Below are 18,069 nucleotides of genomic sequence, written 5' to 3'. Positions count from 1 at the left end.
AATGTGTACAACTTATGGCATAGCTTCTCTGTGTGGTTGTGGAAGGTATACAGTTACTTATTGCATGATGGAATACCCTAAACCACATCAAGACTTGAATGAGATCTAGTGAGACCCCAGGGACGTTATCTGCTATATACTCTGGAGTGTGGAAGACATAAATGGCACTGTCTAGGTCACAGACCAATGACGAATGAAGACATTTTCCTGTAACACGTATATAGAGGATGAGTTGAAACATCCATATTTTTCTGACTCAGTATGTGGGTAAAGCTAAGAGGAAGTGAATTCATGTTTGGCTGCATGGTATTTTGGTGTTTTGGTCAGGATCAGATTGAAGTTCTTTGGAAGTCCTGAATCAATATCTAAGGTTCCATTTAAAAAAGAAAAAAGATCTAATTCCCCTGTATGTGGATTTTTTTCAAATATAGTTCATTTACACTTTAAAACTAATTTAAATGTTTGTGGCTAGTAATTGTACTTCCTGGTGTTAAAGTTTCAATCTGTGTCCAGGTATTAATGAGCTATTAAATTGGAAAAGAATATTCTTCCCTTTGAAATTTTGGCTCTTTATTAGAAGTAGCAAGACTGGATCTTACCCTGTGAGATTAACCTGCTCACTCCAAGTTCAGTGATTAAAACATGTGGATCAAGCTGTTGGGAAAAATACTGTTTTAGAACAGTAATTACATTTAGCAAAGTGCAACTAGTAGTGCATGAAAGTCCAAGAAACAGTCATTGCAATAAACTTTTTTTTTTTAAACAGGGATCGCGCTCCTTTTGTGCTAACTTCAGATATGGCCTATGTCATTAATGGTGGTGAAAAACCTACTATTCGTTTCCAGTTGTTTGTGGACCTCTGCTGCCAAGCTTATAATTTGATAAGGAAGCATGCAAGCTTCTTTCTCAACCTGCTTTCACTGGTAATAGTTTTTATTGCACATAATTTTCTTTGTGGTTTCACTGTAGATTTTAGTAAACTTACTCCTAGGGAGTTAGTCTGACAAATCGAGTCTCTTTTAAAAGTTGCATATCTCAGAATATGTAGTTACAAATTGGAAATTTAGTGTTCCTGTGAAAATACCAGGGGTATCTGTTAGAGATTTTTCACTTCATTTTTCCACTATGCAAACCAAAATAGTGTGTAGAATTCCTGCCTCTTGCTACAGAAATTAAAACTACATTAACTGCTAAATATTAAATTTCCAAATTATTTTTTGTTCAGCTTGGATGTTAACTGGCAATATGTGAACAAGAAGTCTTGTGGCACCTAGCACCCACAGCAGAGAAACTGCCTTTGTAAGCTGCAAGCCACTCCCTCTTACCGAGACGCCACTCTTTAAATACCCCTCTGAAACCACCCACCAACTCATGCGTCTGATGAAGCGGGTCTTTGCCCATGAAAGCTTATGCTCCAAAATATCTGTTAGTCTATAAGCTGCCACAAGACTTCTTGTTGTTCTTGAAGCTACAGACTAACACGGCTACCTCTCTGATACTTGACAATATGTGGTGGGAGTAGTTGTTAATACTAATATTTAATAGTAGTACCCAGATGCCTCCTTAAGTTTTGAACCTTAGCATTTAATTAATAAAATATAGCAATAGCTTTGATATTTTTACATTGGAAAGAAAACTTTGTTTCTTCTATAGATGCTTTCATCAGGACTACCAGAACTTACTGGAGTTCAAGACTTAAAATATGTCCAAGATGCTCTGCAGCCCCAAACTACAGATGCAGAAGCTACAATTTTCTTTACAAGGTACTGATAAAAGACAGATGAAATAGAACCAAAATATACAAACTAATCACCCTTTTCTATTAAAAGCTGTGAACTGTGACATAAAACAAGACACTGAAATACTTAAGACTTACAAAAGTTTAATATTCTTGAAGTTATCCTAACTATTAAGCAAAATACTAATTGAAATCAGTAAAATAATGTCAGTTGCTCAAATGCTAAAATGTTGCCCCTATTCTATTAAAAAAACTTATAAAAAGTCTAATGCATAGAATGCTTGGAGTAGTTGTAGCTAAACAGCTGGACTTAGAAGTGTCTGTCAGATTTGCACTTTCCTAAGGAAACATTCCCTAAGTTGATAACTAATATGACTCTTTTTTTTAAAGCTGTTTACAGTGGGCATCCTGTCATCGTAAAGTTGGATTGTACAAAGAACAACTTCAACTGAAACTGCAATTCCTACATTTTGGAAACAGTTCAGAAATCTAATTATAAATATTTTCACAGCATCCACTTTTCATGAAGTGAACTAGTCTAGTGGTTCTCAACCAGGAATCTAGGGGCCCCTGGTGGGCTGCAGGTGTGATTGCATTTGCTGGGGCTCAGTGCAGAAAGCCACTGCCATGCCACATGGATCTGAAGACCCCAGGGCTGCATCTCAATCTTGAGCAATGTAATTGCGGCATGGGGTTCCCAGACAATTGCTCTGCTTGCTACCTGCTAACACTGGTCCTGTCTTTTATATGCAGAAAATGAGTTATTGGCGCACAGCTGGGCCATGGATTTCTTAGATCAGTGGTTTTCAAGCAGTGTGCTGTGAAATTTCAGCTAGATATTTTTCCCCTCTAGTCGGCACTGGTGAGGCCTCATCTGGAATATTGCGTCTAGTTCTGGGCCTCCCCAGTATAGAAAGGTTGTGGATACATTGGAGCAGGAGCAGCAAGGGCAAAGGAAATGATTAGAGGGCTAGAGCACATGACCTATGAGGAGTGGCTGAGGAATCTGGGCTTATTTAGTTTGTAGAAGAGATGAGGATGGTCTCCTGAGATCTTCATGCAACCCTCAGGGAGTGTGACTGGTTTCTTCCCAAGAATGGGATCAAGCTGCTTGTAATAGCAGCATGTTATGGGGGATATCCCAGATTGCCTGTTGCTTCTCTCACCTTCTGATATGGCTGCCCGAGCTCCTTGATTTTGACCTGGCTTTGGTGAATGTCCCTGGCATACTCTTTCTCCATCATGCTCTGGAAAATCTTCCCATAATTGTTCACACTTCTTTTGCTGATTTGCAGCCAGCTCATCACAGATTTGTCACCCACACAGAAATGAGATCCGGGAGCTCAGTATGGCTCCATGCTGGGGCTCTTTTGTGACCCTGAGGACTCAGATCAGAACCAGAACTCTGAGAACACATGATGGGGGCTCGATGTGATGGCTACTGAGGTGTGTTATCCATGCTGGTCAGAGAGAAAATTAATTCAAATTCCTGGGCTCCCCGTTACCTGCTTCCTGCACATCTGGAGTGCAGCGGCCAGAACAGACATCTGTGGAGCATTGTGGGATACCTCTGAAGGCCAGTAAAAAGGATTTAAAGTAACACTGTTTCCATACTGGCATTAATTTGACCTTTTAATTCGAACTCGTCCTTACATTGGAATGGAGGGGCGGGGTGAGAAAGTCGACCTTAGTGCACCTTAAAATCGACCTAATGTCATTTGTAGTGAAGACATTCGTTGTAATATCGAGCTAAGTGGCTTAAAATCGACCTTATGCTGTAGTGTAGACATGGCCATAGTGGTGCTTATGAACTAAACAAGGATCGGATGCATCACTGTTTCAGATCCACCACAGATTATGCCTTTTTAGACAGTGAGCAGACATTTTCACAATCTGCTCAATGCCATGCTGGGGATGTGGAGTAAATGAGTAACCACTTAAAGCAGGCTCCCCTCCTCGCCAGCCCACTGGAGTCAGGACGTGGCACTTAAACCACATCTCAGCTCACACAGGCTCCCACCAACCTCCCTCCACCTTGCCACAGCAAGGATTGGGGGCAGGCTCCCTGCCAGCTCGTTTGGACCAGGAAGCAGCATTTCAGCTGCCTCTCAGTGTGAATGGGGTTCTGCAGGGACACCATTTCCCCTCACAGTGGCTTTGCAAAGGGCTGCTGGGAGGGCAGGGAATTGATGAACCCTGTGCCAGCTGGGGCACAGGTTACATCAGTTTCCCACCAACCCCACCCATCATGGCTCTGCAAAATGCCACAGTGAGGGGAAGTTAGAATCATCGAAACCTAGGGCTGGAAGGGACTTTAGGAGGTCATCTAGTCCAGCTCCCCTGCCTAAAGCAGGATCAACCCTTACTAAATCATCCCAGTCAGGACTTTGTTAAGCCAGGACTTAAAAACCTCTAGGGATGGAGAGTCCAGTAATTTTCTAGGTAATACATTCCAGAGCTTCACTATGCTCCTGGTGAAATAGTTTTGCCTAATATCAACCTATACCTCTCCCTCTAATTTCTGGCAATTGTTCCTTATTCCACCATCTGTCACTACTGAGAACAGCCTCTCTCCATCCTCTTCAGAGCCCCCCTTCAAGAAGTTGAAGGCTGCTATCAAATTGCCCCTCACTCTTCTCTTCTGTGAAGTAAATAAGCCCAGATTCCTTAGCTTCTCTTCACAGGTCATGTGCTCCAGCCCCCGAATCATTTTCCTTGCCCTCCGCTGCACCCACTCCAATGCATACACATCTTTTCTATACTGGGGGGCCCGGTACTGGACACAGTATTCCAGATGAGGCCACCAGTGCCGAATAGAGGGGAATAATAACTTCTCTAGCCGAAGTTTCATGGCACGTTGCTTGAAAACCACTGATCTTAGAACTCCATGACCCAGCTGTGCTCCAATAACTCTTTCTGCATGTAAAAGACAGGACCAGCGTTAGCAGGTAGCAAGCAGAGCGTCTGGGAAACCCATGCTGCAATTACATTGCTCAGGATTCAGGGGAGATGAGAGGGTGAAGAGGAGGCGGAGGTCAATGAAAAGGAGGATGCCGCCACTTAGAGATCCAAGGAGGCTGATCCTGACCCTGCAGAGCTGCTCGTCACCTTGGAGCCAGTCCCCTCATCAGGACCTGATGCTCTGGGATCCAGCAATGCTGGAGAGGGCTCTTTTGGTGAGTATATTTTTTTAAACTGCTAAATGCAGGTTGTGGCTGGGTTGGGGTTATAGGTTTACGTGTGCTGAGCATATTTTTTAAACTGTTACCAGTGGGTTGTGGGTTAGGTGCGGTAGATCTAGGCCCTTTAGAACAGGGTGGTGGTGTTTCTAGCGGGGTGGAGTGCTTATCCTTTTTGGAGATCTCAATAAAAGTCTCATCTAGGTATTTATTTTTTGCGTGAGGTTTTTTTGGGGAGGTCTGATTCATTCTGGCTTCCACAATAGCACACTTGTCATGCCTGGCAAGTAATAAGTAATCTGGCTTCATGGCACCACACAGCATTCTGGCAAAGTTTCCAGCCCTGTGCTTACACAGTATGAGCATATTTTCTTTTTCACTGTTACTTTTAGGAGACATCAGCCTGCCAGCCACGTGGTGCAACAGGGCAGTCCTGGGAAATTTAAGTGGCCAGGGAGCAGTGCAATGATGTTAAGGGGTCAAACTTTAATGAAACATCACATGCTTCTTCTAGGAGTCGCAGTGATTATGAAATAGATCCATTCATTGTATGGGTCAGTGCACTGTCACATCTAAAAATTGTATTTAAATTTTGACCTTGACTGTCCTTCAACAGGCAGCATGAGTGGGCGGGACAAAGTTGCTGTGATGCAACACAGGAAAAGATCCACCCAGGACCTCATCCTGCAGCAGCTTGAAAAGGTACAAGGGAGCAAGCCAAAACCATTGCTGACAGAAAATGGACCCAGCAGGGTTGACAAAGCATGCTTCACTCCAGGAACTAGGACTCAGCAGAGCTTTGGACAGCTGTCAAAGATCAAAGACATCCTGCGGTCCATGGTGGAACTGCAGAGGGACACCCCCCACAGGACTCATTATGCAGCCACCTCACCCTGTTGCCTGGGCCCCAAACACAGGGTGGGAGGGTAAGGACAGTCTCACAGTCCACGCCCAGGACCTCTCCACACTACGAAAGGGCTCACGTTGTACCACACATGATGCCAGAATTCCCTTCTTGCTTCCTAAATCATAACCCTCCCCCCCACAATAAAAATGTTCCTGTGAAAACCATGGTATCATTTATTGGTTTACATGGGGAGTTGGAGGTGCTTTTCTAAAGGTCAAACACATCCTTGTTGGGGGGCTTGCGTGGTATCACAGTACTTAAATGCAGCAGATTCATGTGGCTGTCTGCTCATTTATAAAGCTATTTTTCAAAGTGTCCAATTGCCATTGCTTCTGCATGGGCATTGCTGAATGCCCGTGTGTCTGGCTGTGCATAAGCACTGCCCAGGGCATCCCCCTCTGCCCTCTAGGCTGGAGTGAAATTTTCTGCCTTTGATTTGCAAATATGATGCACAGTACAGCAGGCTGCAACCGTGGGGGGGCGGGGATGCTGGCTTGGCAAAGGTCCAAATGGGTCAAAAGGCACCTGAATCTGACTTTTAAATGGCCAAAGGCACATTCTACTACCATTCTGCACTTGCTTGGCTTGTAGTTCCTCAGGCAGTCCAGAGTGCCTCTTTATGGCTTCATGAGCCAAGGGAGCAGAGTAAGCACAGTCATCTGGTATGACTGTGTGAACATCCATGTTGCCAATCTGGATTTTCTGGCCTGGGAATAAAGTCCCACCATGGAGCTTTCTGTACAGACCTGAATTTCTAAAGATGTGTGCATCATGCATCTTTCCCAACCATCCCACACAGATGTCGGTGAAATGACCTTTGCGAGCAACCAATGCCTGCAACACCAGGGAGAAGTACCCCTTACAGTTTATGTATTCTGAGGCCAGGATGAGGATGTGCATTCCATCTATTGTCTTACTGCAGTTAGGAAACCCTATGGGAGCAAAGCCATCCACTATGTCCTGAACATTTCTCAGAGTCATGGTCTTCTGCAGTAGACGGGCACTGATTGCCTTGGCTACCTGGATTGCTGCAGCTCCACTGTAGATTTTGCCCACCCCAAATTGATTTCCCACTGTCCAACACCTGTCAAACATTGCGAACTTCCATAGAGACAATGCCACTTAGTTAACTGTCAAAGCAGGTCTCATGCTGGTCCCCTGCCCTGCAGCGCAGCAATACAGCAAATAACAAAGTTCCATGAAAGTGGCTTTGCGCATGCAGAATTTCTGCAACCACTGGTCGTTGTCCCAGACCTCCAAAACGATGCAGTCCCAGCAGCGTGTGCTGGTTTCACATCTCCAGAACAGGGGCTCCACTACAAGCAATGTGTTCAGAGCAGCCAACAGCTCTGCATTCCTGTTCTTCAGTATCATCCAAATCACCCTCATCCATCTCATCCTCCCATTGGCTTTGTCTAATAAAATACTGAATGACGGTTCAGGAAGTGGCCATAACACACAGTGCTACAGCTATTCAGGATCCATGGTGGTGTCATGCAGTGGCATGAACCAGTGGTAGGCTTTGGGAAAATGGCCCAAAAATGGTGTGAAATTCCTTGGGCTGTTTGTTTTCCAATGGCAAAGGAGCTGGGAGCATTGCTGTTTGGGATGTGAGACACCCGCAAGTGCTTGAGGTGCATTTTTTCCCCCATAACTCGCTGGTGCAAAAACCCAGAGTGCAATGGGGCTGCAGGCACTGTGGGATAATAGGTACTCGCAATGCATTGCTGACACAGTCAAACCTAGCTAAGGTAATGGAGACACTAACTTTCTGGACATTTGTTGACACTCGTCTTTGACTATATGAAATCTAGTGGTAAAAAGCCGACTTCAGAAAATTTGACTTTTTCCTAGTGTTGACATATCTTATGTTCCAAAACTCTCTAGTGAGACTAATGTAACCGTAGTAAATCTAAGTAAATGTGATGTTTATGAAAATCAGTTCTGCTGGGGGAAAAAAGGGCGTGCAGTGGAATTTTGTCTCATTGAAGTGTGCAGTGTTACTGAAAAGGTTGGGAACTGTTGTTTAAGAGCATGGGGGCGGGGGTAGCAGGGGAAGGAGGGGCTCAAAGAAAAGGATTGAGAACAGTGTTCCCTGGGAGATATGTGCTTGGGTGGTCACTCAGGAGAGACTGAGGTGCTGCCCAGCTAATTAGCAGAGTGTCCACAGCCGGCAGCATGTGTTTTCTACTTATGCATCCACATGTGCTTTGTGCATGTAACAAAGTTTTTTTTTCTTCACCTAGATGGGGAAGAATAGAGGGCACCTTGGCTGACAACCCTGAACTACTGGGTTTCTTAGTGTATTATTCATTGAATATTTAACCTAAATTAATGAAAAAAGTGGTATGGGTACAGCCTTGACAAATTCTTGATGACCTTTGTTTGAACTTTACCTAGAAGTTGTGTATTGGATAGCTCAATAAATGAAAGAACATCGTCATGTCAGTGGACAGTGACCATGTTTTAGTCTAAATGTAATGTGTCCTTTTGCCTTAGTGAGGATATTATATACAGTAAACCCTCGATTTACCAGACCCTGATATAACGGACTTTGGATGCTGTCTGCCAGCCCCCCTGCCCTTCCGAAATAAATGCTGAAATCTCACCAGAGCTGCTGCTGGGGCTGCCAGGGCTGGAGGAGCCACTACAGAGGCTGGGGCCACAGGCCAGTGGAACCAGCGTGGGGGTGGCCTGTGGTGATATGGAGGAGCTCTCTTCCCCCCCGCCCCATGTGCATGGAGCATGTTGGGGGTCGGCCACCACTGCCTGCAGTGGCACTGAGCAACCTCGAACACCATGGCTGCTGATGCTCACTGGCAGGCTGGGGACAGCAAGGCTCTACCTTCATGTGGGCGGCTTGGAGTCAGGGGCTGGAGGAGCCACAGCACTGAGAGTGCGGGAGGTGGAAGGAGCCAGGCCAGCATTCCTCTTCTCTCCTGGTAGCTGGGAGAGGGAGATGGTGGTGTGAGAGAGAGAATGGGGCAGGAGGTGGGGAAGTGAAGGAGGGGGCAGAAAGCAGGAGTGAGTGATGAGCTGGGAAGGTCAGTGCATCAATAGACAGTATAACCATTTGGATATAACAGACTTCCAGCATTAACAGACACCCCTACCCCCCATTAGCCTGTTAAATCAAGGGTTTATTTATACTCAAGAACTTGGAAATAACAAGCAGTCTTGTTGAACCTTAGTGATCAAATTTATTACTCATGAAAGCTCATGCCCTAAGACCCACTTCTTCAGATGACTGGAGGAGACAAACAATCCAAGCTGAAGTAGTGGGTCTTAACCCGCAACAGTTTATGATCTAATAAATTTGGTAGTCTCTAAGGTGCTACGGGACTGCTTGTTGTTTGTGAAGCTACAGACTAACACTGCTTCTTCCCCACCCCCATCCTGAGATGATTAGAACTTAGAAGTTCAGGTGCTGACTAACAAAATTGGAATGTGTATGCTGAATATGTAATTGTGTTCTATCATTTGAAGTTTTTCTTTCTTTTTTTATAGGCTGATTGAATCTAGTTTGGGAAGCGTTGCCACGAAGTTTAATTTCTTCATTCACAACCTGGCTCAGCTGCGGTTTTCAGGCCTACCTTCTAACGATGAGCCCATTCTCACATTTTCTCCTAAAACATATTCACTTAGGCAAGATGGTCGAATCAAAGAAGTGTCCGTGTTTACATACCAAAAGAGATACAATCCAGATAAACATTATGTAAGTTTGAGTTTTATTTGTCCTTAAATGCTGTGCTTTCTGCTACCACCACATTTTCTTTCCACCACTCAAACAGCCCTGTAGTAGACCTATGCAATAACAGTATAATTAAGGCATTTATTATTTGTGGATCCGGATTAAATTGTTTTCGAAGACCTGTTGGATTTCTTTCCTCATGGTGTCAGGACAGTTATGGTTATTGCATGTCGCACCTACTTTTCCATATCTTTAATGTGCTTAACTTTGAAATATTAGTTTATTATACACTATATAATAAATCACTATATTCTTCTTTGAGTACAGCTGCTCTGCCAATCTGTTCAGAATCTTTCACTTGGGGCTCTGAGAACCAGAATACAGACTCTAGAGGCAGCAAGCATTGAAATTGATCACTCCATAGTTGGTGGATTCAAACTGAAGATTTTGATGATGTGGGACAGAATAGGATCATGAACCCCATGATCTTTGGAAAAAGCAGACTTCTAGGTGCAACCTTAAATTGAAAATAGTACAACTAGGCAAACCTGACACCAGAACTGTCCAATTTCCAAATTGTGTTGCCTTTCTGAACCTCTGTGTATTGCTCTAGTCTAAAATAATGGTCTCAGGCTGCTGCTGTAATTATAACGTCCTCTAAACTATTATTCTAAAGCAAGAGAGTGAATGATATGCAGTGATAGTCCAGTATATGTAATATACATCTTTCATCTAGTTAAAGATGTGAAAGATTGTGTAAGAAAAGGGGCAGGTGCACCATTCGGGGTAGGTAAAACAAAGCCCACATTAGTTGGTGCAAGGTTCTTCCCTCTGGCCTGGCTTTATCATCACAATGTATATCAAACAAAGTAATTCAAAATGCTTGGTCCCAGCTACCAGAGACCTTTCAGAAGGCTCAAGAGAGGGTACAGTCTTCTCCCAGGTAGCTTTTCTTCTGATCTCATAGGTCTCTTGCCAACTCCCTGTGGAGTGGCTTCCTTCAGGGTCTTCTCTAACCCCTCATCTTCCCCAGATTGATCCTGGGGTATTTCTTTATATAGTCTCCAGCAGCCAGTCACACTATGCCTAGGTGACCCAGCTCCATCATATGTGGAGACAGTTCTAGCAGTCCCTGTTTTTAAGGGGGTTAGTCACTAATATTCACTGGATTCTACATACTGTTATGACCAGAATTCTAATTTTAGAAAGGAAACTATAATACTTACTTCATATGATATAAGTTCACCAAACTTGAATTTTGATCCAGTTGACCAGTGTAGCTCCTGCCACCCAGAGCTCTCCACCACTGCAAATATATACAAATCCTCCAACACACCAAGTACAAAAGCCATCTGCAATAAGCAACCTTCAAGTAGCTATATATAATTTTAAATTTACTACGAAAGGATTCATTTGCAATAGAACTTAATTTATGCTAAAAACTGATTACACTTATCCCTCAATTTACAAACTTTTGATTTATGAATTTTCACTACAACAATCTAAATTTATACCTATTTTTCAATTTACAAACACTTTTGCTACAAAGAAGAATCAGAATCATCCGAGTGTTTGCTTTGTGAATAACAAGCATGGAGGAATATAGCAGAACTCAGTGCGAGGTTGTCTCATTTCCCTCAGCCGCCCAGCTCTTCCCAGTTGGTTCACATGCTTCATTGTATTTGTGTCCTCCTGACTGTGAGTGATCTTAATCTTCCAATATCTTTTGTTGTTTGTGATCATCATGGGTCCTAAATGTGAAAGTTTCTTCAGGAGCTGTCACAAAGGCCAAAAAACCAAGGAAAGCAATATCCATGGCTACCAAACTTGAAGTTGTTAAAAGAATTGAAAAGGGCCAGCAATCAAAATGAACTTGGCAGCATCAACCCTGCATATGGTATTCACGTAGAAAGAAATGTCAGAAGTGTATGTTGGTAGAGTTAAAAGTTGCATTGAATAACAAAGGCCAGGGAAGCCATAATGTGTAAACTTGATAGACTTAATACATTGGATCAACAGCCATAATGAATGGAACATGTCTTTGAGCTTTCTCATCATACGGAGTAAAGCCCTGTCTTTGTTTGAGGAGGCTGAAGAAGAAAGCCGCAGAGGAGAGGCAAGTTGGGGCCACCCAAGTAAAGTTCAAAGCAAGTCACGGTCGGTTTGAGCGCTTTAAAGTGCGTTCACATTATCATAGTCTGTGTCTTACAGGAGAAGCATCATCTGCTGATATTCAGGCAGCTAACATTTTCCCAATCGCATTGCAATGAATAATTGATGGTGGATATTTTCTAGGACAAGCCTTTAATGTTGATGAAATGCGGCTCTTCTGGAAAACAATGCATTCTCAAACCTTTATTTCAAGGGATAAAACACAAGCAACAGGTTTCAAGTCCTGAAAGGATTAACTGACACTACTTCTTGGTGGAAATGTGGAAGGAGATGTGAAATTGAAGCCTCTCCTTGTTTATCATTTGGAAAATCTGAGGGTGCTTAAAGGCTTAAACAAGGCATCATTACCTGTGGTCCGGTGTTCTAATTGAAAAACATGCGTGACAAAGCAGGCTTTTGCTGGTTACGTAACAACAAGCTACCATTCATCTCTAAATATTTGTGCTGAAAATAATCTGGATAATAAACATCTGCTGATCCTCGATAATACTCCCACTCATATCACCATAGTCTTTGACATTGATAACATCTGAGTGGTTTTTTGCCCCCAAATACCACTTCCATCCTTCAGCCAACAGATCAAGGCATCATTGCTACATTTAAAGTTTACTATCTGCAACTAGGGATGAGGTATCTCTATCAGACAGAAGTCAAACCAACCATTAAGCAGTTGTGGAAGAACTACATCAAGATGGCTGTAGAAAATACTGCAACTGAATGGAATAAAATTACTCAAAGTATCCTGAATGGTGTTTGGAAAAAGCTATTGTCAAAATGTTCATGATTTCTGTGGTTTTGAGGGTGAAGTGAAAGACATTCAAATTCTATCATGCAACTGGATTAACTCGAGCAGAATTCAATGAGGTAGATACAGATGATGATAAAGACCTGTTGTCACACAGTTAAGATTTGACTAATGAAGAATTAATTCATCTGGATGCAGAAAGGTTATCAGAAAGGAGGAGGAAATATTGGACGAACCACACAACGCTGGACACTAAAACACACTCAGTTCTTCTGTGCATTGGAGGCAGCTTTACTAATTCTCAATGACAATGACCCAAACTTAAAATGGTGTTCAACGTGCAAGCAACAAATTTATGAAGCTGTTTCAGGCTATCAGAAGTTGCACAACAGGAAAAAGAGGGCTGTAGTACAAACTTCTTCATTCTGTAATTTTTTTCAACCCTCGTCGTCCTCATTTCCTCCCAAACTCAGTCAGCTGATCCTCAACCTCAAAAGCTGAAGATTAAAACCCCAGTTAAGGAGGTTGAAATCGCTACACATCTGTTTCCAATGATGATACAGATAATCCCATGAAACTTGTGTCCACGCGAGTTCTTCACCACTATCTAAGAACTGACTAGCAATATAGTAGGATTGTTCTTATTTTTATGATTGTATAGTGGCGTATAACTTTTTTGGGGAGTCAAAAACCGGTCAATTTTTATATTGAAATTAATGAGAATTTCAACTTTAATTTTGAATTTTCACCTTACAGTTTTCGTGGAACAAATTACGTTCATAAATCGAGGGATAGGTGTAATTCAAACTAGGAAATGTGAAAAAAGATTGGATTACTTCATCAACCTTGCAGCAGTTTGATGCACAGCCTCGATAAAACTTTATAACAACAGTGCCTCTTGTAATATATCTTACTGCTATTAACAGTTCAAAAAGTGTGGTGAGACTTCCTGGAGTCTTAGAATTATCAAATGGCCAGATTAGTGAGGGTTTCTGGTGGTGTTTGATCTAATCAGGTAAACTTTGGAGTTCTTTCTCTTAGTTTACTAAATTTTAACCAAATTTCTAAACTGCACAGCTTTGACACTACGAACATCTGCCTATTGACACACTCAGTCTTTGTTTTACAATTCTTTTGCTTTGCCTTTGCTTTCTGCTCAAGCATGTGTGGTATTTTTTTCTCTTTTTAAGATGGTCTTCTGTCATCTTTGTTGCAGTGCACAGCATTCTCTCCAAAAAAAAAAAAAAAAACAAAAAACCTATCCTGTGGCTTGGTGACCAGTATTGCACGTAGTGTTATGGGTTTATAAATATCTATATATTGCAATCTGTGTTGTGTATATTATTCTTTTACTACAGTCCAATTGATTTTTTTCTCTATAGTCTGATTTTTTTCTTAGTAACCCTTTGATTATTTTATGATGCATAATGTGAATAATTGTTTCATTTGGAATATACTTAGTTTATTTTACTGCTGCATCTGATTAAATGATCATTGTACAGCCCTGTGCTGAGTCAAAGTTTGTATCTACATGCATTCCAAAAACATGGTCTGTGGGTAATCATAGATTTGTTCGGCTCTGTGCAGTTGTCTGACCAAACTACATTTTTTTAAAATGTGGAATCATTGAGAATCTGAGGTGTGTGTGTGTATTCACTCTGTCTTCTGATTAATATTGTTACTCCTGGAGATTATGCTGTGCTTGTGCGTTTCAAAAGTATGTCAACTGTTTGATTCACAGAGCTCCTCCTAAACTGGTTCCATTGATAGGATTTAGACAAGGATGCTGAAAACTGCCATGGGAAATTTGCATACGTGAGATTTTTGCCCACTTGATGGAAGGCTAAACTTACAACTGTATTAAAAACTTTAGTATATGTATTTGTATAAACCTACATCCTGGTGTGGGATCTGAACCATGGTTTAGAAGAGTGAAGTAACTATTGAGCCAAACTAGTGCTATTCTCTTCATTTGTACGCGCTAAAACATAAATCTAACTTACAAGGGGAACCTACTTAATGTCCTCCTATGAAGATAAGAACATAAAACACTGTTTTCATTGGCAGATCTATGTGGTGAGAGTCTTGAGAGAGGGGCAAGTTGAACCAACATTTGTCTTCCGGACATTTGATGAGTTTCAAGAACTTCATAACAAACTTGGTATTCGCTTTCCTCTTTGGAAGTTACCAGGGTATGTTCCTAATTAAGATAGCTCCGGTCCTGTATAAGCAGCAAAAGGGATTCTATAAAGTTTTCTTTCACTGAATTTTTAGTGTTTAGCATAAATGTTGGAATAAAGGGGGATAACTTCTCTATTTGGCTCATATCCAGAAATGTATCTAATTGCAGATGACAGCAAAAATAGCTGATGCCTTTCTTTGAAGAGGGCAAGTTTCTTGTCATAGCAAGACATCAGCTTCCTGCACTACGTTTTCCTAAGTTCATATCATTTAGATATACACACCCTTTTCTTTTAAAAGATCCATTGTTATTTCAATTTTGGAAATGTCTAAGAGCTGCTGCCATTTAAGTCACAACCATTTCTATAATGCCCTGATAAGATTGGAATAAAATCTGGTAAAGGATCTACCTTGTTCCTTGAAAAATCCACTCATATTTGGCCAAGATGTAAACTTTTGAAAAATCAATTTGCATGTGTTCAGTGGAGATGACTTTTATATTTTGGCAGCTGAATTCCCCAAAGACTTTGTGTGCATTGAGCAGTTTTCAGGCTGTAACAGGTCAGGATGTGCTCTGCAATTGCTGGGCTGTACCAGGGCTGGATTTGAGAGCAGGCAGTCTCTCTCTCCTGTGCTCTGTGTTGCCTCTGCTGGGCCAAGGCCTTGTGGAGGAAAAAGCCGTCTGACTGAAACAAGAGCAGGAGGTGTGGGTGGTTGACTAGCATAAACTCTATCAGCAAATAATTATGGAAGCCCACTGGGCAAGTATCCCATCCCAGTATGATGTTGGTCCCCACACAGGATGATAACCAGTCAGTCTACCTGCTGTCAATAACTGCATTAGCTCAAGTGGTAGAGGTTGGTGTGATGTAGCTCAAGAATCCATTCCTGCCAATGACCCCTGTGAGTTGATATGACACATCATGGAACTTCTGTCTTGGTTATTTAAAAAGAAAAAAAAAAAAGAAAAAGCTAGGTTACATACTACAGAAAATTAAGGTTGCAAAGTCAAGCACTCAGTGCTAGAATTAAGGGCTGGGTAATCTTAATTGGCCTTGTGTATGTAGATGCGCATATGCTATTTTTTCCCCACAGGACCCTAGCCTCATTTAGTGTACAGGCTGGACTTTGCTCTGGTACAAATCAGGGTTATGCAGTGAAGGACGTTGTCTCTAGGACCCCTGCTTCACAAGGTGCAAGAGGTGTGTGTAGTGAATGAGGCCTACGAAGGCAGAAAAATAAGATGGTCTTATGATTAAGGCAGCTGAATGCTGCCCTTGATTTGTATTCTCTGTTCTGTCAGAGTTTCTCTCTGATGCTGGGCAAGTCCTGTAAACAGACCTTTTCACAGACAATCACAAATTGTCTATTTGATTTTTTCCTGGGTGCCTGTCTTGAGACCATTGGGTCTAATTCGCAACTGCATGTGAAATCAGTGGACGCTATGCTTAAAATGCATAAGGCACTCTGAACTACATTGAAGAATGAGAAAACAACACTGAGCAGCTTTTTATTCATTGTTCATTTAAGGCAGATGTTGCAATAGAAGGTATGTCAATGTTAGTATGTTGTCCATGTACTTTAAAGACTGCATCGCGTTGTATATACCCAAAGGGGCTGAATTCAACTTGCACAATGCAGCCTTATTTCTAGCACTGCAGAGTGCCAGACTTTGCAACCTTAATGTGTCTGAGAGTATTTTTTGTTAGTAACATGGAATATAGCAAATGCAATAGTTATGTTCTAAGCAAATACACTAATGTGCTTTGTCTCAAGTCATGACTTCATTGCCAAGAATACATATCAACACTTCAGGACTGACATTATACTTAAATCTTAACTTACACCAGTAAAATTAGTAACAAAGTGCATCTTGTTCTCTTGTAGCTTTCCTAATAAGATGGTTCTGGGAAGAACTCACATAAAGGATGTAGCAGCCAAAAGAAAAGTAGAGCTGAACAGCTACATACAGAGTGTGATGAACAGTTCAGCAGAGGTGTCAGAGGTGACTGCTCAGAGAACTTCAGCGGAATTAGTTCAGACTCTCACAAATTAATACATATTAAACTAACATGTAACATTTTTTCCCCAAATGCAGTGTGATCTTGTTTATACATTTTTTCACCCTTTACTCCGTGATGAAAAAGCTGAAGGAATAGATGGACTATCTAAGCATGCAGGTAGGAACACTAGTTTTTGGGGACAAAGTGGTAAATTGGATGACTGCAATATAATATGAAAGACTTGAAAGTACCACAGTACTGCACAATATAGAAATGATTCCATAGTTTAATCATTTCCCCTCATAAAAAACAGTCTTTATGTTACATTCAAGACTCCTTTACTTTGCAAATTTCATTGGGGCAAATCCTATATCGTATGGTTTAAGGAACTATCAAAACATGTATATTCATGATTTTTTTTAATCTTTTTAAAAATCATATCAAATATAGTCCAGTACTCTCACTAATTCTCTTTTTTCAGTACATTTAATTAGTAAATTGGTAGATGGAAAAGTTTGTAAAGGAAAATAACTTGTGTGCATATTTTTAGATGCAAGTCCATCAAGTCCTACCTCGGGCAAAGTGGGAGGAGAAGTAAAATTGTCCATCTCATATAGAAATGGCACTCTGTTTATCATGGTGATGCACATTAAAGACCTGGTGAGTGAAGAAAGTGAATAACTCTCACAGAATACTGTGGTATGTTAGTGTGTATGTGAGAGACAGAATGGAAATATCTATAAAAACATCTATCTTCTATTAGTCTGATTATGAGCAGTTGATCTTGGTAGATAATTGTGGTGAACACAGGCATCTAATGCATTTCTTTGGAGGGAAAGATACTCAGACATTTCAAGTTGTATATCTAACCTTCATTCCCTGTATTTACAGGTTACTGAAGATGGTGCAGATCCAAATCCTTATGTAAAAACATATTTACTTCCCGATACAAACAAAACATCCAAACGCAAAACCAAAATCACACGGAAGACAAGGAACCCAACATTCAATGAAATGGTAAGAAAAATGGGTTATTTGGTAAAGATTCTGTAACTTTTTCATAAATAAATGCAATACTACAATTTATATTAAAGCCTGACAAATAATTCCAGTTAAACATGTCAGTAAATTGCGTTGCACCCTCAAAAGATTATGCATTATGAATGTGCACGCTCCTGTTCCAGGTTTATTCTCCCCTGCTTCTTATCCATAATCCAAAAAAGATGGTGTAATTAAGCAATTACAATTAAGGAATACCTTAAATGTGGTAAAGGAGAAATTTCTCAGTAAAGATGATTAACTCTGGAAGGATGGGGTGGGCAATCTTAGAACCAAATATTGACTGGCAAACTCTAATTTGAATTCACAAAACACGTTAGCATTAACTCATCTCTAGTTGCTCTCTGGTTGCTCAGAACTGATTGGATTTAGAAGTTTTTGTACAAAACAGCAT

The 18,069-nt window shown here is 41.4% G+C and overlaps 1 protein-coding gene across 2 annotated transcripts in view; it reads left to right on the top strand.

Annotated features, from left to right (window-relative positions):
• Positions 1–18,069, top strand: part of PIK3C2A (phosphatidylinositol-4-phosphate 3-kinase catalytic subunit type 2 alpha) — a 104,450-nt gene that overhangs the window by 82,910 nt on the left and 3,471 nt on the right. Inside the window, exons 25-32 of one of the 2 annotated variants that reach the window (XM_074997736.1) lie at positions 767–923; positions 1,654–1,763; positions 9,332–9,539; positions 14,500–14,624; positions 16,501–16,618; positions 16,712–16,793; positions 17,167–17,276; positions 17,508–17,633. In XM_074997736.1, coding sequence (XP_074853837.1) covers positions 767–923; positions 1,654–1,763; positions 9,332–9,539; positions 14,500–14,624; positions 16,501–16,618; positions 16,712–16,793; positions 17,167–17,276; positions 17,508–17,633 — 1,036 coding nt within the window. Of the gene's footprint in view, positions 1–766; positions 924–1,653; positions 1,764–2,128; positions 2,475–9,331; positions 9,540–14,499; positions 14,625–16,500; positions 16,619–16,711; positions 16,794–17,166; positions 17,277–17,507; positions 17,634–18,069 lie in introns of those variants that run through there. The other variant, XM_074997737.1, reaches the window with a different exon arrangement.

This window comes from Carettochelys insculpta, chromosome 6, assembly GCF_033958435.1.
Source record: "Carettochelys insculpta isolate YL-2023 chromosome 6, ASM3395843v1, whole genome shotgun sequence".
NCBI classification, from domain to species: Eukaryota; Metazoa; Chordata; order Testudines; family Carettochelyidae; genus Carettochelys; species Carettochelys insculpta.
The sequence above is the reverse complement of the archived record's forward strand: the minus strand, read 5'-3'. Positions and strand labels throughout refer to the sequence as shown.